The sequence below is a fragment of the Oncorhynchus kisutch genome, linkage group LG28, assembly GCF_002021735.2.
Source record: "Oncorhynchus kisutch isolate 150728-3 linkage group LG28, Okis_V2, whole genome shotgun sequence".
Lineage (NCBI taxonomy): Eukaryota > Metazoa > Chordata > Actinopteri > Salmoniformes > Salmonidae > Oncorhynchus > Oncorhynchus kisutch.
The window spans coordinates 20,303,182-20,328,301 of NC_034201.2; the positions used below are offsets into that span (position 1 = coordinate 20,303,182).

General features: G+C 43.3%; 1 protein-coding gene across 1 annotated transcript in view; it reads right to left on the bottom strand.

The window, feature by feature from the left end:
* LOC109872862 (UV radiation resistance-associated gene protein) overlaps positions 1-25,120 on the bottom strand; it is a 131,529-nt gene that overhangs the window by 13,407 nt on the left and 93,002 nt on the right. Inside the window, exon 14 of the mRNA XM_020464242.2 lies at positions 1,169-1,260. Within this exon, the coding sequence (XP_020319831.1) occupies positions 1,169-1,260 (92 nt within the window). The remainder of the gene's footprint in view (positions 1-1,168; positions 1,261-25,120) is intronic.

A 25,120-nucleotide genomic window follows, 5' to 3' on the forward strand; every position in this document is an offset into this window, starting at 1 on the left:
ATTGCGTTAGGTTTGTTAAAATAGAAACCCCAATTGTGTGATGGCGAGGGTGCAGGGTTGTGTGTGCTTGCTCTAGCTCCTCAACGGCACAACTAGGAGAGCATAAAAAAGCCCCTTATAGTAGAAGACACTTTGTAGAGGTGTGTGGCCACTTGGAGACACCAGTTAGTCCTCTCACTCATACCCTTGTAAGAAATGTTTGTCTTATGTTTCACCTACCCACATTGTCACAGGAATATTCTAATCATGCTACTGAATGTATCCAGAGTATTGTCAGATTTCGTTATCAACAAATGTAGCAAAAAGTTCAGTAAATGTAAAATGCACATTAAATCAACAGTGTAATGTTTGGATTCAGTCTTGTGTCAGGTGAACTGTTGTGTCCTCACCTTTGGATTAATAACTTTCCCATAATCTCCAAACTGTTCCCTTTCAATTGCTACCATGGTTATGCATCTGCTTTTCATATTTCTTCTGTTACAAACAGTTCAATTTAGCCCTATCCATATAGGACAATTCCCATGAGTGTAAAGGGTTATTAAGGGCTTCCACTTCCCATTAGGAGGATATGGAGGATTCAATTGCTTTGCTTTAAAATGGCCTCTTTCCTTTCAAAACAAAAGGTTATTCAATTAAGGTTGTAAAACACATTTTCCCCTTTTGCTGACCCTGGGAGAGCAGAGCAGATCAAAGAAGATAATTTCCCCTTTTATAGGGCCGTGTGCTGGATGGTTGGAGTCATAGAATTAGAATTACTAGAACAGGTATTCCCATTCAAGTCAATGTTCTGTGATGGTTGAACTGGCGGCTGTAGTCTGAGAAAGCCTCTACTATGGACTGATTCTCAGGTTCTATGGTGGCGTCATTCAATGTCTGCGGCCTGAGGCTCGGCAGATCTGAATGAATGTCTGACATCCATCAGACCCCATGAAATAGCTGCACACAAACACAGTAAGTTCAAACGCATGTGGAGTTTAACTCTGAACTCCTTCGGCTGGTTTTGAAGAACCACTAAGAAACATACACTGCTGTATTCACCAATACTTTCAACTGAAACCATCTGAAGTGAAAAAATATGTAAAGTAAGAGATAGTGAGAGCAAAAGTGCTATGTGGGGTGGCCTAGTAAGACAGTGAGAGAATGAGAGTGCACTTATACAAGTACATACCATCGGACTAGAAGGCCGTGCTCCAGGAAGTTCTTGAGGTTGGGCAGGGTCTGACGGAGGTCTGGAGTGGACAGGCCATGCTGGTATCTCAGCTGGGAAGGAAAAACAAAGCATACCTTAGCAGCAAACAGAGCATTCTTTACCATATCATACTGAACCATACCATAACCAAGCATATCATACTGAACCATAACATAACCAAGCATATCATACTGAACCATATCATACTGAACCATAACATAACCAAGCATATCATACTGAACCATACCATAACCAAGCATATCATACTGAACCATATCATACTGAACCATACCATAACCAAGCATATCATACTGAACCATATCATACTGAACCATAACATAACCAAGCATATCATACTGAACCATATCATACTGAACCATAACATAACCAAGCATATCATACTGAACCATACCATAACCAAGCATATCATACTGAACCATATCATACTGAACCATACCATAACCAAGCATATCATACTGAACCATACCATAACCAAGCATATCATACTGAACCATACCATAACCAAGCATATCATACTGAACCATACAATAACCAAGCATATCATACTGAACCATACCATAACCAAGCATATCATACTGAACCATATCATACTGAACCATACAATAACCAAGCATATCATACTGAACCATACCATAACCAAGCATATCATACTGAACCATATCATACTGAACCATATCATACTGAACCATACCATAACCAAGCTTATCGCTTTTATTCATCCATTCCCATGTTTCTCTAGTTTTTGATGTCTCTGGACAAGGCAGATAATTATAACCCTACAGGGAGACTGAAGCATGCTAACTTCTCCCTTTGGACTATTCTTTACATAATGGTTATCATCCTTCCATGCTAACAGACGTCTGTGCTAATGTGGAAAGGCAGATGAAACATGGGCGGTGAGAAGGCAGAATGACGAACATCTGGAAGAGATGGGGTAAAACCACAGAGAGCAACCTCTCCCCCTCGTCAGTCCTCTAACCTCCCCCTCGTCAGTCCTCTAACCTCCCCCTCGTCAGTCCTCTAACCTCCCCCTCGTCAGTCCTCTAACCTCCCCCTCGTCAGTCCTCTAACCTCCCCCTCGTCAGTCCTCTAACCTCCCCCTCGTCAGTCCTCTAACCTCCCCCTCGTCAGTCCTCTAACCTCCCCCTCGTCAGTCCTCTAACCTCCCCCTCGTCAGTCCTCTAACCTCCCCCTCGTCAGTCCTCTAACCTCCCTCTCGCCAGTCCTCTAACCTCCCTCTCGCCAGTCCTCTAACCTCCCTCTCGCCAGTCCTCTAACCTCCCTCTCGCCAGTCCTCTAACCTCCCTCTCGCCAGTCCTCTAACCTCCCTCTCGCCAGTCCTCTAACCTCCCTCTCGCCAGTCCTCTAACCTCCCTCTCGTCAGTCCTCTAACCTCCCTCTCGTCAGTCCTCTAACCTCCCCCTCGTCAGTCCTCTAACCTCCCCCTCGTCAGTCCTCTAACCTCCCCCTCGTCAGTCCTCTAACCTCCCTCTCGCCAGTCCTCTATTCATCCGTCAAAATCAACGTGAGCCAAAGTCAGAGTGGACAGGTTGTTCAATTTGCAGGTGTAATGACATCACTATATACAGTATATGACACAAGACAGCACCACACCAAGACAGTTAGGGAGGGAGGGAGAGTAGTCCTAGCCACCCCTGCTGTCCTCAGGTTAAATAAACAATCTCGTATCTCTCCCCAACAGCAGAGCAGCAACATGCTCCATGTCAGTCATATAACTCACTAGGCCCTGTGTCACAGACACTCACCGGTCAGTCTACATCTGTTTTCTTTACATTATACTGCAACCCCCATTCTTCTCTACACACCGCCATAACCTGGATCCATCCCGCTCTCCCTCGCTCCACGCCTTACACTACAGTGATTGATGAAGCACATGTGATTCTAATCAGGCCAGACACAGTACCAGTGTATTGCTCCCACCAGTCCAACACTCACCCATTACATACCACTGCAAACCAACCATACACCATAGACTATATATACACACACACCATAGACCATAGATAGATAGATCTATCTATCTATCTATCTATCTATCTATGATAACACTGGGGAGAAGTACAACGATAACAGAGGATTTACAGAGAAGTAAATGTTGGAGCCCCGGGGGCCAAAGGTCACATTTCCCAGTTTGTGTTTATAGTTAGAGGAAAATAATGGTTTTCTGGGATCAGCAGTCATGTCAACACATTCATTGAAGTCTGTTTTTTGTGGCCTGGGCTGTAATATTCTGTCAGGACTGTAATGCTGTATGGTGGTTCTAGTAAAGCTTGACTAATGGCATGAGGAGTGGCATAAGCATTAACACATGGGTCCCTGCTGCCACTGCCAGAGCACACAGTACAGCAGGGTGTGTGTGTGTGTGTGTGTGTGTGAGAGAGTGTGTGTGTATGCATGTGTGTCAGCACGTATACAGTACATATTCACGAATGCTCATGCCCATGTGTATCTTTGGCTCGGTATACCCCTCTCTCCCCTCTGGGGGACCCATGGAACCAGCGTTATCTATGGTATCTGCACAGACCTCCCCATCTCTGTGGTAGGTTTTGTGTTTGACCAAGAGCAGCACAGATTGAACAAGGCAGGGAGAGGGGCGTACAGTATGTAGCTCCAAACCCCTGTTGGTGATACTACAACAACACTGGGATCCATTCATGGTTTTAAGTAAAACTTTGGGTCTGACCAAATGACGGTGTAGCGCTGTCCACAAGGCAGACCAAAAGGAATCAGTTTTGAAATGGTCGGCCAAGATCAATATTTCCTGTTTTAAAACCCAGAAAGAATCCAGCTACGTTTGGCAGGGGGCCTTGAATGTTCTCTCTCTCCCCCCGAAGAGGAAAATGAAATAAAACAACAACAGCTTACACTGAAGATACTGATGGGATATAAGCATAGAGTAAATGTTATGTTTCGAGCGTAGGTAAACTTATTTTGATCAGCCATATTACTGAGTCAAGGACAACAAACTCATGGCCAAGCTACAAGGCTCAGCAAAACACATTTTTAATCCTCACTCACTCCACGGCTCAGAGGTGCGCGTGATGTGAGCTTTCTGACATGCTATTGTGTGTGTGAGCATGAATGCATGTACGTGAGACTGCTATCATTTACCCCCAGGCTGTGTTTGAAACCCTGCCAAGGGTGCAGCACAGAAATGGGATAGGGGCAAAGACAGAGTGAGGGGTGACATCACTGGATTGTCCCGCACACACTATTGTTGGGGTAATTGTTAGGGGGATAAAGAGGAGAGGATCCTGAGTGTGTGAATGCTCAGAGGACTGAGAGATGACTCTCCTGGAACCTGGACAAAAGTATGTGTCTTACTGCTGAAGCCTCCAGGAAAGATACAAGATAGGGAGAAGCCATTCCAGCAGCACTTCTCTCTACAAGTTCCATCATGCTCACACAGGTCTGTGCCAACTCTCTGCCAATGGGTACTACACACAACACTTGACCAACAAGTGTTTTGTTGGACCAACAAGTGTCTGGTTGGCACCATCCCTGATATGGCCTGCCTCCGTGTCATGGCGTCTACCTAAACCATATAAATGTAATCTGTGCCACGTCCTTAAGACCATGTGTGGTAGGCTAGTTGCAATGTGCTTTGCTGACTCTGGAGTCTGGACTGAGGTGTGTAGGACTCAGGCTGTCTGTTGAGGAGGCGCGTGCTTGCCATGGACTGGTTTCCCTGCTGTTCATTTACATTAAGATATTCCTCAGAGCACCGAATCATATGTGTGTGCCTGTGTGTGTGTGCGTGGATGGCTCTTGGATCTGGACTTGGAGGGGGAAGGATTACATCCTGGCCCTTCACTGCTGTCAAAGCAAACAACTGCCCTTTCCCCCTCCTTCTTTTCACCCTCTACTGAGGGACAAATAGAAAAACATTCAATGTTCTGGCCACATAAAGAGAGTTGGGAAAACATAACAGGGAAGCTGTGAGTGTGAAAGAGAGAAATGTGAGACAGCTTTGCCTGACATGAAGCGGGATGTCGCTTTCAATTAAAAGCAACAACACAGGCTTGAACACAGAGAGAAACAAACTGCTCAGAGGGAGGGAGGGAGGGTCTGGCTTGTTAAATAGACCATTTGTTTAGGAAACTGACATGGCGAGAAATAAACTCAGATTTTGTTCTCTATGATACTCAAATCACATGGCGTGTTTCATTTTGGATTAAATGAGAGGGTTGACTGAATAAAAATGTAAATAAATATTATCGTAAACATGAACATTTCCAGCTCAACAACTAATTAGCACATTTCTAAGTCATACAAATAGCTGAGTACAACATACAGTACCAGTCAAAAGTTTGGACACACCTCCTCATTCAAGAGTTTTTCTTTATTTGTACTATTTTCTACAATTGAAGAATAATAGTGAAGACATCACAACTATGAAATAACACATGGAATCATGTAGTAACCAAAAAAGTGTTAAACAAATCAAAATAGATTTTAAATTTGAGATTCTTCAAAGTAGGCACCCTTTGTCTCGATGACAGATTTGCACTCTTGGCATTCTCTCAACCAGCTTCATGAGGAATGCTTTTCCAACTGTTTTGAAAGAGTTTCCAAATATGCTGAGCACTTTTTCCTTCACTCTGCTGTTCAACTCATCCCAAATCATCTCAGTTGGGTTGAGGTTGGGTGATTGTAGAGGCTGGGTCATCTGATGCAGCACTCCATCACTCTCCTTGGTCAAATAGTCCTTACACAGCCTGGAGGTGTGTTTTGGATCATTGTCCTGTTGAAAAACAAATGATAGTCCCACTAAGCGCAAACCAGATGGGATGGCAAATCGCTGCAGAATGCTGTGGTAGCCATGCTGGTTAATTGTGCCTTGAATTCTAAATAAATCACTGACAGTGCCACCAGTAAAGAACCCCCACACATCCTCCTTCATGCTTCACGGTGGGAACCACACATGCGGAAATCATCTGTTCACCTACTCTGCGTCTCACAAAGGCACATCGGTTGGAACCAAAAATCTCAAATTTAGACTTATCACGCCAAAGGACAGATTTCCACCGGTCAAATGTCCATTGCTCTTGGTTCTTCTCCCAAGCAAGTCGCTTCTTATTATTGGTGTCCTTTCGTAGTGGTTTCTTTGCAGCAATTCAACCATGAAGGCCTGATTCACACAGTCTCCTCTGAACAGTTGATGTTGAGATGTGTCTAGTTTTTTTAAACTCTGAAGCATTTACTTTTCTGAGGCTGGTAACTCGAACAAACTTATCCTCAGCAGCAGAGGAAACTCTGGGTCTTCCTTTCCTGTGGTGGTCCTCATGAGAACCAGTTTCATCATGGTTCTCTGTCTGTCCCCTCCCTGTCATCATAACGCTGACTGACCTTCATGTCTTAAAGTAATGATGGACTGTTGTTTCTCTTTGCTTATTTGAGCTGTTTTCGCCATAATATGGACTTGGTATTTTACCAAATAGGGCTATATTCTGTATACCACCCCTACCTTGTCACAACACAACTGATTGGCTCAAACGCATTAAGAATGAAAGAAATTCCACAAATTAATAAGGCACACCTGTTAATTGAAATGCATTCCAAGTGACTACCTCATGAAGCTGGTTGAGAGAATGCCAAGAGTGTGCAAATTTTTCATCAAGGCAAAGGGTGGCTACTTTGAAGAATCTCAACTATATTTTGATTTGTTTAACACTTTTTTGGTTACTAAATGAATCCATATGTGTTATTTCATAGTTTTGATGTCTTCACTATCATTCTACAATATATAACATAGAAAAAATAAAGAAAAACCCTAGAATGAGTAGGTGTGTCCAAAATTCTGACTCTAGGTCAGCCTGTCATTTCACATTTTCGGCTGGCCGCACCCATAGGGGGAGGGTTATTTCACATGACGTGATGCTAGCTGGGGGTCTGACAAACAGATCCAGTACAGCTCCTCACACAGACCTTTGAGTCTGTCCCCTCCCTGTCATTCAGACACCTGCATTTAGCCACTTCACAGACTCCTGTATAGAGCACTGGTACAACACAGGAAACTGTCTTAGTGTTTTGATACCGCCTGTGGGCTGGGCATGATGTGTTGCAGGATGTGTGAATGGACCTCTAACCACGACAAGAAGAGTCAAAGACACCTCCCAGTCCCATCCACCACAGTAGGGCCTAAGAGCCAGAGGAATGTAGTGTCTGTGTACAGCTCAGCTACTTCAATCCAACCGGGCCCAACAAATTGCACTTCGGCTGAATAAAGCATCCCAACCCGCTGGTTTACATGCTACCCATCACTTTGTGAGGCGCTGTTTGTTTTCAACTCAGGCTCTGCCGCAGCGATGTCAACATCCAGGCGTATGCCATGTCTTACTGTTTACGTTGATTTTGTCACAGCCAATCATCCTCAAATCTGAGAATGCCTTGGCGGGGGCCTCTTCCAGTTCTGAGGTTAATTGCTGGCGACCTTCCTTACCAGAGCCGTCGGGCCGGCCTTCATAATGGAGTGCTCCTTTTCACCATGAGATCATTTGACACGCCGTTTGTCCGCACAGCAGTCCCAACAGTTCAAGCGGTTATTAGAGTCACCTGACAAGTGGTGTGCCTAGACGTCCAACAGGGATGGGGAGCAGACTCACTACAGGAAACCTGGAATGTGGTTCATCAGGAGGGTTATTTTCACGTCACAAGGTTACAGAGACTCAACCATCTCATTAGCAACGGAAATTGTTGAAAGGTTATAAAAACGATTCTAATAAATGCAACAGCTTATTATTATAAAATAAATTTTTATAATTCATCAGATATTGACAGAATTATAGCACAAAATGTTTACTGGCACGGACAAATTATGATTGGAGTACAGGGATTTGTGTGAATTCAGGCATGTATTTATTGTCCTTTTTTTTATGTACTCATACATTTTCTTATTATAGGCTGTATTTAAAAAAAAGATTCTGTTAAAATAAAATCAAATGTGCCTCATTTACATAAATACAGAAGGTGTATCTGCATACACAATATTAATGAATTAACATAAATGGGTGGAACAGGGCTGCAACGACCAAACACCTGCTCTGTCTACTAGAGGTCGACCGATTATTCGGAATGGCCGATTAATTAGGGCCGATTTCAAGTTTTCATAACAATCGGAAATCGGTATTTTTGGGCGGCGATTTGCCGATAAATTTTTTCATATATTTTTTTTATACCTTTATTTAACTAGGCAAGTAAGTTAAGAACACATTCTTATTTTTTACGACGGCCTAGGAACGGTGGGTTAACTGCCTTGTACCATGTCAGCTCGGGGGATCCAATCTCGCAACCTTACAGTTAAATAGCAATAATAGCAATAACGGCCTGCCTCTCTCTAGTTGCCCTCCACAAGGAGACTCTTAGGCGAATGCAGTATGCCAAGGTAAGTTGCTTATAAAAAACAATCAATCATAATCACTAGTTAACAACACATGGTTGGTGATATTACTAGATATTATCTAGCGTGTCCTGCGTTGCATATAATCTGACTGAGCATACAAGCATACAAGTATCTAAGTATCTGAGTGAGCGGTGGTAGACGGAAGGAGGCGCGTAAACATTCATTCAAACAGCACTTTCGTGCGTTTTGCCAGCAGCTCTTCGTTGTGCCTCATGACTTCAAGCCTATCAACTCCCGAGATGAGGCTGGTGTAACCGAAGTGAAATGGCTAGCTAGTTAGCGCACGCTAATAGCGTTTCAAACGTCACTCACTCTGAGCCTTCTAGTAGTTGTTCCCCTTGCTCTGCATGGGTAACGCTGCTTCGATGGTGGCTGTTGTTGTGTTGATGGTTCGAACACAGGGAGGAGCGAGGAGAGGGACGGAAGCTATACTGTTACACTGGCAATACTAAAGTGCCTATAAGAACATCCAATAGTCAAAGGTTAATGAAATACAAATGGTATAGAGGGAAATAGTCCTATAATTCCTATAGTAACTACAACCTAAAACTTCTTACCTGGGAAAATGGAAGACTCATGTTAAAAGTAACCACCAGCTTTCATATGTTCTCATGTTCTGAGCAAGGAACTGAAATGTTAGCTTTCTTACATAGCACATATTGCACTTTTACTTTCTTCTCCAACACTTTGTTTTTTCATAATTTAAACCAAAATGAACATGTTTCATTATTTACTTGAGGCTAAATTGATTTTATTGATGCATTATATTAAGTTAAAATAAGTGTTCATTCAGTATTGTCGTAATTGTCATTATTACAAATAAATCGGCAGATTAATCGGTATCGGCTTTTTTGAGGTCCTCCAATAATCGGTATCGGCGTTGAAAAATCATAATCGGTCGACCTCTACTGTCTGCCCAACCTGTGCTGTCTAGACTGCCCCATGAATTACTGTTGTCATATTCTCTTGCATAATTCAACATGTGTGTCAATTGGAGGACACCTTCCGATTAAAAATATACAGTTGAAGTCGGAAGTTAACATACACCTTGGCCAAATACATTTAAACTCAGTTTTTCACAATTCCTGACATTTAATCCTAGTAAAACATTCCCTGTCTTAGGTCAGTTAGGATCACCACTTTATTTTAAGAATGTGAAATGTCAGAATAATATTAGAGAGAATTATTTATTTCATCACATTCCCAGTGGGTCAGAAGTTTACATACGCTCAATAAGTATTTGGTAGCATTGCCTTTAAATTGTTTAACTTGGGTCAAATGTTTCGGGTAGCCTTCCACAAGCTTCCCACAATAAGTTGGGTGAATTTTGGCCCATTCCTCCTGACAGAGCTGGTTTAACTGGGTCAGGTTTGTAGGCCTTCTTGCTCGCACACGCTTTTTCAGTTCTGCCCACAAATGTCCTATGGGATTGAGGTCAGGGCTTTGTGATGGCCACTCCAATACCTTGACTTTTTGTCCTTAAGCCATTTTGCCAGAATTTTGGAAGTATGCTTGGGGTCATTGTCCATTTGGAAGACCCATTTGCGATCAAGCTTTAACTTCCTGACTGATGTCTTGAGATGTTGCTTCAATAAATCCACATAATTTTCCTTACTCAAGATGTCGTCTATTTTGTGAAGTGCACCAGTCCCTCCTGCAGCAAAGCATCCCCCAGAACATGATGCTGCCACCCCGTGCTTCAAGGTTGGGATGGTGTTCTTCGGCTTGCAAGCATCCCCCTTTTTCCTCCAAACATAACGATGGTCATTATGGCCAAAGAGTTATATTTTTGTTTCATCAGACCAGAGGACATTTCTCCAAAAAGTATAATCTTTATCCCCATGTGCAGTTGCAAACCGTAGTCTGGCTTTTTTTTAATGGCAGTTTTGGAGCAGTGGCTTCTTCCTTGCTGAGTGGCCCTTCAGGTTATGTCGATATAGGACTCGTTTTACTGTGTATCTAGATACTTTTGTACTGGTTTCCTCCAGCATCTTCACAAGGTTCTTTGCTGTTGTTCTAGGCTTGATTTGTACAGTCAACTTAGTGTATGTAAACTTCTGACCCACTGGAATTGTGATACAGTGAATTATAAGTGAAATAATCTGTCTGTAAACAATTGTTGGAAAAAGTACTTGTGTCCTGCACAAAGTAGATGTCCTAACCGATTTGCCAAGAAATTTGTGGAGTGGTTGAAAAAGGAGTTTTAATGACTCCAACCTAAGTGTATGTAAACTTCAACTGTACATGCTTGGCTCTAGATTAAATTGATCTAAAAATACTTTACATTGTTTGCAAAATCAGAGATAATATCGATAATTTTTGTAACTTGCTTTAATTTCAGCGCCTCTAATTTGTAAACATTTCAATTGTATTAAATTATTTACTTCTTTCAATTCCACAAAAAATGTACACCCATCAAAATAAAGTTAACTTTCTTCTCTTTCTTGTGATGTTAAGTGTTGAGATGGTGTGTTAAATAAAAGATTTAAGTGACAAGTGGATTTTGTACCCCTCAAACACGGGAAATAGATGGCTGAAAAAGACAGATCCTCAGGTGGGCGGGGCATGCGTGTTGCTACTCTCATTACCCTCAGTTGACTCCACCATCGACAATTAGGCCTACTCATGAATTCCAATCAGAATAGTACTAAGTACTAATCCTGCTGGTCAAATCTGGGGTTCTGTCCCCTATGGTAAACATTAAAATAGTATTAGTGTTTCTCATAATACATGAGGGAGACTAGGCTTAGTTATTTTCGACTCCCTAAGGACAGCAATCAGGGGCCCTCTGTTGGCTCGACTTTAACCCACTTTAGAGGGGCCCTAGCAGGTGTGGCCTCCCAGGCCAGTCCCAGGTCAATAACAGGGCCTCCAGTAGAGGTCAGGATAATATGTAGTGGTGGTCCATATATCTCCATAGGGTCTCTAATGAGAGTCCCTGGCTGTTACAGGAACAGCACTATGGCTATGGGAGAAGGCTGTCATCAACAATACTTCAAGTGCTTTTTCTTTATAAAACTGTGGCATGTGTGTTAACCATTACTGGGTTTGGTTGGGTCACTCATATAAATCTGTATCATATAACAGTAGCTAGATAATGTAGTGAAAACACAAAAACAACTTTCCTTGATCTGAGACCATAGTAACAAAAAAAAGAGCAACATCTTCCATCTGCCACACAAATTATGACAACAAACAAGCCTTGAATGAGTAAGCAATTCATCCTTATGGACCAGTGCCTTCCTCTCTCTTTATGCTTCATAACTTCTCCTCCTCCACAACATCAGGTCCACATTGATAAGCAGGCCTGTGTCCACTGCTATCACTAGCCTGTTTCCTCTAGATTCTAGCTGACACAGCCCTAGCATATCTTAATGACCCGTGAGCGCAGACCAGACTGCTTGGAACACAGCTACGAGAATGGACTGCTTATGTGAAACTGAATAACCAAAAACAGCGTTTTTCGTCATGAATCTTGTTCTGGAAACAGCTTTGCAGAGTCGTCACTAGCTGGCACAGCCACAAAGTAATGAAATCAGATTTAAACCTAATGGCTAACACTAACCTTATATTAAGAACAAAAAGCACATTTTTGTTTTTATGAACTTTTACAATATAGTACATTTTTACTTTACAGCTGGCCTAAGGGGAAATCGCTCAGTTCTGCCTTCAGGACAAGACTCATGACAATAAATGTCAACCTGCAAAAGAACTATGGGTTATTACAGCAGAAACTATACATACTGTAGGCATCCGACTCATACATAGAGCCGTCCAGTATATAGGGAGGGCAACTCAATAATAGGAAGGTGTTCCTAATATGTTGTACACTCAGTGTAAAAGCTCTGTTAAATCTGACAAGAGGTCCTGTTGAAACTGCCATTATCATGGAACGTCCTGCACCAAAATGAGGACTGAAGTTTTACAGTACATAAACAACACAAGTGTTTCTGTTTATGAGATATCTCCCCACATTTACCAGAATTCCTGCAGTCTTCAGTAGCAGTTAGGGATGAGTCAGATTCCAGATTCAATGTTTCCCAGGGTTTATACTCCACTAGGCCCATCCACTGTATGGACACTTCTACACCTCTATTAGATTAGCTTGGTATATATGCTAAAGATGATCTAGTCCCTCGTGGCAGACTGTTGCATAGGGCAAGATTTGGTTCTGAGAGCCAAGATGAAAGATTATGAGCATTCAAATGTAATTATTGGTGTTGGCAGTGACCTTATCGCAGTAAGAAATTCATGAAATTAGCCAAACCTAAAGAAACATTGGCCATAGGCAGCTTTTATGCAAATCTTGAAACAGCTCCTGGACCAAGCAAAATATGATATATCCTGTACCTATTTTTCTTATGAAGTGCACTGTGTTTGTATTCCATAGGGTACATCTCACTAGTTTCTTTCCCATCCTAAATGTACACCATCTGTCCTCCTCCTTCTCTCAGTCTCCTTTTCCTCCACTCTTCCTTCTCTCCCTGTGGTAATTCATCCCAGGTGTGATGTGTTCACTGCAGTGCCATCTCTCTAATCCAAACCAGGTGTGATGTGTTCACTGCAGTGCCATCTCTCTAATTCATCCCAGGTGTGATGTGTTCACTGCAGTACCATCTCTCTAATCCAAACCAGGTGTGATGTGTTCACTGCAGTGCCATCTCTCTAATCCAAACCAGGTGTGATGTGTTCACTGCAGTTCCATCTCTCTAATCCAAACCAGGTGTGATGTGTTCACTGCAGTGCCATCTCTCTAATTCAAACCAGGTGTGATGTGTTCACTGCAGTGCCATCTCTCTAATCCAAACCAGGTGTGATGTGTTCACTGCAGTACCATCTCTCTAATCCAAACCAGGTGTGATGTGTTCACTGCAGTTCCATCTCTCTAATCCAAACCAGGTGTGATGTGTTCACTGCAGTACCATCTCTCTAATCCAAACCAGGTGTGATGTGTTCACTGCAGTGCCATCTCTCTAATCCAAACCAGGTGTGATGTGTTCACTGCAGTTCCATCTCTCTAATCCAAACCAGGTGTAATGTGTTCACTGCAGTTCCATCTCTCTAATCCAAACCAGGTGTGATGTGTTCACTGCAGTACCATCTCTCTAATCCAAACCAGGTGTAATGTGTTCACTGCAGTTCCATCTCTCTAATCCAAACCAGGTGTGATGTGTTCACTGCAGTACCATCTCTCTAATCCAAACCAGGTGTGATGTGTTCACTGCAGTACCATCTCTCTAATCCAAACCAGGTGTGATGTGTTCACTGCAGTACCATCTCTCTAATCCAAACCAGGTGTGATGTGTTCACTGCAGTACCATCTCTCTAATCCAAACCAGGTGTGATGTGTTCACTGCAGTTCCATCTCTCTAATCCAAACCAGGTGTAATGTGTTCACTGCAGTTCCATCTCTCTAATCCAAACCAGGTGTGATGTGTTCACTGCAGTACCATCTCTCTAATCCAAACCAGGTGTGATGTGTTCACTGCAGTGCCATCTCTCTAATCCAAACCAGGTGTGATGTGTTCACTGCAGTTCCATCTCTCTAATCCAAACCAGGTGTGATGTGTTCACTGCAGTTCCATCTCTCTAATCCAAACCAGGTGTGATGTGTTCACTGCAGTACCATCTCTCTAATCCAAACCAGGTGTGATGTGTTCACTGCAGTACCATCTCTCTAATTCAAACCAGCCCGGCACGCCCCTTACTGTTACACATTATTGAGAATTATAATGCCGCCAAATCCAGTCAACAGAGTCACATAATTATGGGATTGGCTGTGTAAAATGAATGGGAAAGGCTGTGTAAGATTAATGGGAAATTCAGTTAGGAAACCACCGGTGACAAGAGCCCAGTTATTCCCCATTGACCCCAACCACTGAAGGGTAGGATGGGGGCTAGACCTCATCTCTATCCATACACAGCCATACAGAGCCTCACAAACAACCTATAGGGGCTGTTTGTGTGTTTGGGATGACAAATAAGCAGACCAGTGGCAATAACATATGGTTATTATACAGTAACAACATGTTGTGCTATAGTGACACCTATTGAAAGAGCCACCCTCTGCCTGTCCATTGGGTTGGGGTCTGTCTGGTCTGGTCCTAAGGAGGCGTGGTGAACTCTCATCCACTGTAACACTAGATCCAGGTTACAGTAGAGCAGAGAAACCCAACACCCACACTGCCTCTTTTACTGTACACACAGGGGTCAAAACGTCCTGTTAGTAATGCAGGAAAACTAGCAGGACCATCATTTATCCTCTGTGTTAATTCTATGGCAGTTAGTTCTCATGGTGACTCTGTCCGGATCTCCTTAAACAGTTTGACGAGGCTGACCTCACAGTCACAGTACATTCCCATTTCAAATGATTCTGGTTCCATCCTTGAGGGCAGCTTCAAACCTTTGAAGGCAAAATGGTAAATGGAACCTAGCAGGGGTAGGGTTTGGAACGCACTCACTATGGCTGGTGAATGGAGTGAAAGGGTGGGTAATTTTGTCTTGAGCCGGCACGAGTCTAAAGTCTCCTGCTTAGCATGGAAATATGTATTAATGGAGGAAATTGTTCCTCAAGAAACAAAACAAACTTTGCCTCAGTTGTGGCGTACGCCTTTCATAAGGCACTGCCAAATATAACCATTAAAACATTAATGACATTTTAGCCAAAGTCTGGTCGGTCACATAAATTGTTTTATTTGGGAGAAAGTGTTGCAGTATTTTAATAGGAACCTATATTTCATCTTTATTTTTTAAGCATGCATGTTTCCACAAGGCCTCTAAAAACAGGCACTGTGTAGCTGGGGGAATATACAAATGGGTCTGTGGTCAGGTGCCCATCCTGGCCCTGCTGGCCAACCACAGCTCCTCTAACTTGTCCACTAACTCCCTCTCTCTGAAAGGGTACGTTTTCTCTTTTTATGGGAGGGCTTTACGACCAGGTTATTTTGTATTAGTCCTTACTACAGGTCACAGTCAAAACCTGACTCGTTACACTGACCACATTTCTTCAAAGTCTCCCATGGTAACGATGAACCTGGGATTTTTTTGCTGTTGCCGCTCTATGTTTTGGTGGGTGAGAGCTAAGAGCTATTTCCCAAAAAGCTGAATTTATAGTGATGGGGGGGGGGGGGGGGTTGGGTCGATACAGTTACATATTGGGATATTATTGATATATCGGGATATTATTATCGTATTGATTTGACATCGCAATATTATTTTTGCGCTAGCTGGCTGTACCTAACGCCAGTATAGCTTCTTGTCCATCTTCTTAAATAGTGAAAAAAAAAATCTGCACTTTTAATTCCATGATTGTATAAAACTTGTTTTCTCATGGCTCTCTTTTGTCCCTCTGCAGCAGACATATGGGGAAAGGAAAGGGAAAAGGGATACCTAGTCAGTTGCATGCAACCCAACCGAGGTGTGGGGGTTGGCCTTAATCGGGGTCTGCGTCATCAGCACCCAGGGAGCAGTTGTTAGGGGTTAACTCACTTGCTCAAGGGTAGAACGGCAGATTTTTCCACTTTGCAGACTCTGGGATTTGGACACACCTACTCATTCAAAGGTTTTTCTTGAATCTTACTATTTTCTACACTGTAGAATAATAGTGAAGACATCAACGCTATGCAATAACACGCATGGAATCATGTCATAACCAAAAAAGCTTTGCCTTGATGACAGCTTTGCACACTCTTGGCGTTCTCTCAACAAGCTTCATGAGGTAGTCACCTCTAATGCATTTCAATTAACAGGTGTGCCTTGTTAAAAGTGAATTTGTTCAATTTCTTTCCTTCTTAATGCGATTGAGCCATTCAGTTGTTGTGACAAGGCAGGGGTGTTATACAGAAGATAGCCCTATTTGGCAAAAGACCAAGTCCATATTATGGATAGAATAGCTCAAATAAGCACATAGAAACGACAGTCCATCGTTACTTTAATTTCAATAACTTTGAAAGTTTCTTCAAGTGCATTCGAAAAACCATCAAGTGCCATGATGAAACTGGCTCTCATGAGGACCACCACAGGAAAGGAAGACCCAGAGTTACCTCTGCTGCAGAGGATAAGTTCATTAGAGTTAACTGCACCTCAGATTGCAGCCCAAATAAATGCTTCACACAGTTCAAGTAACAGACACATCTCAACATCAACTGTTCAGAGGAGACTGCGTGAATCAGGCCTTCACAGTCAAATTGCTGCAAAGAAACCACTACTGAAGGACACTAATATGAAGAAGAGACTTGCTTGGGCCAAGAAACCCGAGCAATGGACATTGGACTGGTGGTAATCTGTCCTTTGGTCTGATGAATCCACATGAGATTTTTGGTTCCAACCGCCATGTCTTTGTGAGACGCAGAGTAGGTGAACGGATTATCTCTGCATGTGTGGTTCCCACCATGAAGCATGGAGGAAGAGGTGTGATGGTGCTTTGTTGGTGAATTCCAAGGCACACTTAACCAGCATGGCTACCACAGCATTCTGCAGCGATACGCCATCCCATCTGGTTTGCACTTAGTGGGATTATCATTTGTTTTTCAACAGGACCCAAAACACACCTCCAGGCTATGTAAGGGCTATTTTACCAAGAAGGAGAGTGATGAGTGCTGCATTAGATGACCTGGCCTCCACAAACACCTGACCTCAGCCCAATTGAGATGGTTTGGGATGAGTTGGACTACAGAGTGAAGGAAAAGCAGCCAACAAGTGCTCAGCATGTGGGAACTCCTTCAAGACTGTTTGAAAAGCATTACTCATGAAGCTGGTTGAGAGAATGCCAAGTGTGCAAAGCTGTCATAGAGGCCAAGGGTGGCTACTTGAAATAATCTCAAATCTCAAATATATTTTGTTTAACACTTTTTTGGTTACTACATAATTCAATATGTGTTATTTGATAGTTTCGATGTCTTCACTATTATTCTACAATGTAGAAAATAGTACAAATAAAGAAAAGCCCTGGAATGAGTAGGTGTGTCAACATTTTTTACTGGTACTGTATACTGACATAAAATAGGATTAAAGCAAATAGGTTCAAAACACTAACTACAGAGGAGGGCAGTCCTCCGTGGAGGAGTTTGGATCAGACGGGAAAAGGGTAATCGCTTCAGAAACAAGTGGTCTTTCTCTCACATATCTGACTACAAGTGTGTGTACATCTAACTGCTATATAAGTGAGTGCGAAAGTGTGTGTGTTTGTATGTGTGCACACTCATGTGTCTATGTGTGCACATTCATGTGTGTAAGAAAGGGAAGGAACCAAAAGGATAGGGTTGTGAACATAAAGTATTAGCAGACCTTCTAGCCATAACCTGTCTCTAAGATAAGCCACTCCTGAGCTCCAGTATCATAAAGCCTCAGATTGTGGTCAGCTTCTCAAGGGCCAGCCAGGCAGGCAGTGAAACAGACAATGTCCACATTATGCCTCAGAATCAATAACACCAGAGGTTTTTACATCATAAATTCAAAAAAGAAGAGCATGGTACAGTATAAAAAGGGAATATCATTCCAATGTTTTCATGGGCAAAATGGACCAACTCAGCAATATGCCTAATGCAATAGTAGAAATCAGAGAACTTATTTTGGTGGCCAAGCACAGTAAATACCTCCATTGATGTTAAACACTGGGACACACACATGCAGTGGTAGATAGAGAAACAAGCAGGCAGGCATGCCAGCTCACTGTCCCCAGTGGCAGGCCTTGGAGAAGCAGATCATTACAGAGAATGTTGAGTACTCGGGACAAGCTGGAAGTTAACTGAAATGACGGGCTCCATCTCCAACGCTTTCAAGTGAAAACCAGATTTACCCACACCTTAACTTACAAATGAATAAATGCCACTTGACACAGAGAAAATAGGAAGGATGGAGAGAGACAGTGGGGCAAAAGAGAGAGATTTAAAAAGAGAGTAGTGGATTACTGGATTGAGGGTAATAGAGAGTAATGAATAAACCTCATCTCCAATAGCCATAAGACTGGTTAAGAAATATCAGTTTGAAGAGAAAAAAAATCCAAAACCCAATTTATAATCAAGAAAAAAATTATTCAGCTTTCTTTTCCATTGGCTTTTGTCGAGTATCAAAATGAGACACAGCGGTGTTAGGTAAAGGGGTATGGCCCATGTCCGGTTTACTTTGGAGTGTCCTAAATATTCTCCCCCATCACCTGGGTTGGTTCAACAGTGACCCAGCCTCGTGTTAAAGACAGAATCCGCATTAGGGGGGAAAGCTGAACTGTCCACCCCAGCACCTTTGTTATTGTTTTTGTTTTGTGGACTAAACAGAGGTGAGATGCGTCGAGCAGTGTGACAAAAAAAGAAAGAACAGCAGAATTCCTACTGCTATCACAGTGCAATGATGCCCGAGGGAAACAAACAGTGTTGTCTGCACTAACGTCTTTTTTTGTTGTAATATCCCAAACGGATGTGGCAGTATCACCATTGAGGAATCCAGCTTTAAGGACATTTTTTTATTTTTTTATTTCACCTTTATTTAACTAGGCAGGCTAGTTGAGAACAAGTTCTCATTTACAACTGCGACCTGGCCTAGATAAAGCAAAGCAGTGCGACACAAACAACAACACACGGAATAAACAAGCGTACAGTCAATAACACAATAGAAAAAAATAAAGTCTGTATACAGTGTGTGCAAATGGCGTGAGGAGGTAAGGCAATAAATAGGCCATAGTAGAGAAATAATGACAATTTAGCAGATTAACAATGGAGTGATAGATGAGCAGATGATGATGTGCAAGTAGTGATACCAGCATGTCCAGAGATACAACCTCTCTCATCATCACCCAGTGCCTGGGCTTACCTCCGCTGTACCCGCACCCCACCATACCCCTGTCTGCGCATTATGCCCTGAATATATTCTACCATGCCCAGAAATCTGCTCCTTTTATTCTCTGTCCCCAACGCTCTAGGCGACCAGTTTTGATAGCCTTTAGCCGCACCCTCATTCTACTCCTTCTCTGTTCCGCGGGTGATGTGGAGGTAAACCCAGGCCCTGCATGTCCCCAGGCACCCTCATTTGTTGACTTCTGTGATCGAAAAAGCCTTGGTTTCATGCATGTCAACATCAGAAGCCTCCTCCCTAAGTTTGTTTTACTCATTGCTTTAGCACACTCTGCTAACCCTGATGTCCTTGCCGTGTCTGAATCCTGGCTCAGGAAGGCCACCAAAAATTCTGAGATTTCCATACCCAACTATAACATTTTCCGTCAAGATAGAACTGCCAAAGGGGGAGGAGTTGCAGTTTACTGCAGAGATAGCCTGCAAAGTAATGTCATACTTTCCAGGTCCATACCCAAACAGTTCGAACTACTAATTTTGAAAATTACTCTCTCCAGAAATAAGTCTCTCACTGTTGCCGCCTGCTACCGACCTCCCTCAGCTCCCAGCTGTGCCCTGGACACCATTTGTGAATTGCTCACCCCCCATCTAGCTTCAGAGTTTGTTCTGTTAGGTGACCTAAACTGGGATATGCTTAACACCTCGGCAGTCCTACAATCTAAGCTAGATGCCCTCAATCTCACACAAATCATCAAGGAACCCACCAAGTACAACCTTAAATCTGTAAACAAGGGCACCCTCATAGACATCATCCTGACCAACTGGCCCTCCAAATACACCTCTGCTGTCTTCAACCAGGATCTCAGCGATCACTGCCTCATTGCCTGTATGCGCTACGGAGCCGCAGTCAAACGACCACCCCTCATCACTGTCAAACGCTCCCTTTAACACTTCTGTGAGCAGGCCTTTCTAATCGACCTGGCCCGGGTATCCTGGAAGGACATTGACCTCATCCCGTCAGTTGAGGATGCCTGGTCATTCTTCAAAAGTAACTTCCTCACCATTTTAGATAAGCATGCTCCGTTCAAAAAATGCAGAACTAAGAACAGATACAGCCCTTGGTTCACTCCAGACCTGACTGCCCTCGACCAGCACAAAAATATCCTGTGGCGGACTGCAATAGCATCGAATAGTCCCCGCGATATGCAACTGTTCAGGGAAGTCAGGAACCAATACACGCAGTCAGTCAGGAAAGCTAAGGCCAGCTTCTTCAGGCAGAAGTTTGCATCCTGTAGCTCCAACTCCAAAAAGTTCTGGGACACTGTAAAGTCCATGGAGAACAAGAGCACCTCCTCCCAGCTGCCCACTGCACTGAGGCTAGGTAACACGGTCACCACCGATAAATCCATGATTATCGAAAACTTCAACAAGCATTTCTCAACAGCTGGCCATGCCTTCCGCCTGGCTACTCCAACCTCAGTCAACAGCTCCGCCCCCCCCGCAGCTACTCGCCCAAGCCTCTCCAGGTTCTCCTTTACCCAAATCCAGATAGCAGATGTTCTGAAAGAGCTGCAAAACCTGGACCCGTACAAATCAGCTGGGCTTGACAATCTGGACCCTCTATTTCTGAAACTATCCGCCGCCATTGTCGCAACCCCTATTACCAGCCTGTTCAACCTCTCTTTCATATCGTCTGAGATCCCCAAGGATTGGAAAGCTGCCGCAGTCATCCCCCTCTTCAAAGGGGGAGACACCCTGGACCCAAACTGTTACAGACCTATATCCATCCTGCCCTGCCTATCTAAGGTCTTCGAAAGCCAAGTCAACAAACAGGTCACTGACCATCTCGAATCCCACCGTACCTTCTCCGCTGTGCAATCTGGTTTCCAAGCCGGTCACGGGTGCACCTCAGCCACGCTCAAGGTACTAAACGATATCATAACCGCCATCGATAAAAGACAGTACTGTGCAGCAGTCTTCATCGACCTTGCCAAGGCTTTCGACTCCGTCAATCACCATATTCTTATCGGCAGACTCAGTAGCCTCGGTTTTTCGGATGACTGCCTTGCCTGGTTCACCAATTACTTTGCAGACAGAGTTCAGTGTGTCAAATCGGAGGGCATGCTGTCCGGTCCTCTGGCAGTCTCTATGGGGGTGCCACAGGGTTCAATCCTCGGGCCGACTCTTTTCTCTGTATATATCAATGAGTTGCTCTTGCGGCGGGCGATTCCCTGATCCACCTCTACGCAGACGACACCATTCTATATACTTCCGGCCCGTCCTTGGACACTGTGCTATCTAACCTCCAAACGAGCTTCAATGCCATACAACACTCCTTCCGTGGCCTCCAACTGCTCTTAAACGTTAGTAAAACCAAATGCATGCTTTTCAACCGTTCGCTGCCTGCACCCGCACGCCTGACCAGCATCACCACCCTGGATGGTTCCGACCTTGAATATGTGGACATCTATAAGTACCTAGGTGTCTGGCTAGACTGTAAACTCTCCTTCCAGACTCATATCAAACATCTCCAATCAAAAATCAAATCAAGAATCGGCTTTCTATTCCGCAACAAAGCCTCCTTCACTCACGCCGCCAAACTTACCCTAGTATAACTGACTATCCTACCAATCCTCGACTTCGGCGATGTCATCTACAAAATTGCTTCCAACACTCTACTCAGCAAACTGGATGCAGTTTATCACAGTGCCATCCGTTTTGTCACTAAAGCACCTTATACCACCCACCACTGCGACTTGTATGCTCTAGTCGGCTGGCCCTCGCTACATATTCGTCGCCAGACCCACTGGCTCCAGGTCATCTACAAGTCCATGCTAGGTAAAGCTCCGCCTTATCTCAGTTCACTGGTCACGATGGCAACACCCATCCGTAGCACGTGCTCCAGCAGGTGTATCTCACTGATCATCCCTAAAGCCAACACCTCATTTGGCCGCCTTTTGTTCCATTTCTCTGCTGCCTGTGACTGGAACGAATTGCAAAAATCGCTGAAGTTGGAGACTTTTATCTCCCTCACCAACTTCAAACATCTGCTATCTGAGCAGTTAACCGATCGCTGCAGCTGTACATAGTCTATCGGTAATTATCCCACCCATTTTTACCTACCTCATCCCCATACTGTTTTTATTTATTTACTTTTCTGCTCTTTTGCACACCAATATCTCTACCTGTACATGACCATCTGATCATTTATCACTCCAGTGTTATTAATCTGCAAAATTGTAATTATTCGCCTACCTCCTCATGCCTTTTGCACACAATGTATATAGACTCCCCTTTTTCCTACTGTGTTATTGACTTGTTAATTGTTTACTCCATGTGTAACTCTGTGTTGTCTGTTCACACTGCTATGCTTTATCTTGGCCAGGTCGCAGTTGCAAATGAGAACTTGTTCTCAACTAGCCTACCTGGTTAAATAAAGGTGAAAAAAAAATAGTGGTGTGCAAAAGAGCAGAAAAGTAGATAAAGTCAATATGGGGATGAGGTAGGTAGATAGGGTTGGCTATTTACAGATGGACCATGTACAGATGCAGCGATTGGTTAGCTGCTCAAATAGCTGATGTTTAAAATTAGTGAGGGAGATAAGTCTCCAACTTCAGCGATTTTTGCAATTTGTTCCAGTCACTGGCAGCAGAGAACTGGAAGGAAAGAAGGCCAAAGGAGGTGTTGACTTTGGGGATGGCCAGTGAGAAATACCTGCTGGAGCGCATGCTACGGGTGGGTGTTGTTATCGTGACCAGTGAGCTGAGAAGGCGGCGCTTTACCTAGCATAGACCTGGAGCCAGTGGGTCTGGTGACGAATATGTAGAGAGGGCCAGCCGACTTGAGCATACATGAAGCTCTCTCTCAACACTGTGACATGGCTAGGGGAAAGAGACAAGAAAACCAAATGTGTGAACAAAAAATTATTTCTCACAATTATTGATAAGAATTGGAGGGCTAAAGTAATCTCAATAGCATTCCATCAAACAATTCCAAACTGATCTGTTCTGCTGCAACAAACTCACAAAATATAACATTTTATTCCAAGAATCCTGCAGCCAATTATTGTTACCAAACTCACATATTTTGTTTCCCCCTTATTTGTTTTGTATCAGATAAAAGGCGGAGTAATCTTCGACTAGACGAGAAAATTAAAATAAGCTGATTATGATCTCTCTATATCAAAGGCTGTCCAGAATTCACCCTGTTCTAAACCTTTAGACTCCATTTGTAATAACTCATAACTAAGTTTGCCTAGAAATCTTACACCGATTGCATTCATTCTCTCTAATTTCTCACTCACTGCCAACCCTCATTTGAAACAGCCAAAAGCAGGTAAAAAACAAACATATTGTAATATCAGACGGGTAGTGGTATAATGTCTCCCCTCAAGATAACACCATTGATCCTGGGTATTAAATGCCTGCACAGGGAGATGAAAGAAAACTCTGATATTGCTTTATGCAACACTGCTGTGTGTGTGTGTGTGGGGGGGGGGGGGGCACATTATGTTATGAGAGAAGTCAGGGGGAAAATATTATAATACAAACTCCATCTCTTGCTGCTCTTGGAAAATGAGTGAAGAGTACAAATGTTGAATGTCTGGAGTCTGGGCCCTCCATGTCAGGTAACTGGCTGCCTCTCAAACGGTGCTAACCAATATCAGAGCTACCACAACTTCAAGAGGGAGAGAGAAAAACACACACACAAAAAAAACGTGTATTGTTTGGTCTTGTTTGGTCCAAAAATCAAAGGATGACCTAAACTTTAAATCTGCATGTTTTTTGGAGGCCAACCTCTCCAGTTTGTTCTGAGAGATGGAATAGAGAAAGAGGTGGTGTGTTCCTAACGAGGAAATAGAGAATGGGGTTATGTACCTAATGAGCTGGTACAAGAACTGGGTTGAGACAGTCTCTCATGCTCCTAACTGTATGTGACTTTTTATTTCAAACCCTTAATTAAGTGTGTACGCAGCCAATTATTCCATACAGAGTAAGTCATTAAGTACATGTAAATAAGTAATTGGGATAAACTTTAGTTCAAACAATATGGGATGGGACGCTATATCTTGTCCAGAGCACTGAGTTGGAGAGGAGACCCAACTCCGCTGTATGTCTGCAGGAATGGATAGATGAAGAGTCCGGGCTGGAATGTTGACAGGTGGCCCTTTCCTCTCCTCCTGCCAACCCTAGAGATGCAGCTCTTTCCACGCTCTACCTCTGAAAGGAAGGGTGTGCTCCAAACTACTTCACTGTGGCTGTTGTAGGGACAGTGGGGCAAAAAAGTATTTAGTCAGCCACCAATTGTGCAAGTTCTCCCACTTTTTAATTTTTTTATTTTACCTTTACTTAACCAGGCAAGTCAGTTAAGAACAAATTCTTATTTTCAATGACGGCCTAGGAACAGTGGGTTAACTGCCTGTTCATCTGTACAAACAATAGTACGCAAGTATAAACACCACGGGACCACACAGCCGTCATACGGCTCAGGAAGGATACACGTTGTCTCCTAGAGATGAACGTACTTTGGTGGGAAAAGTGCAAATCAATCCCAGAACAACAGCAAAGGACCTTGTGTGTTGTTCTGGGATTGATTTGCACTTTATATATATATATATATACACACACACACAGTAAAACAAGTCTTATATTGACAGAACCTGAAAGGCCACTCAGCAAAGAAGAAGCCACTGCTCCAAAACCGACA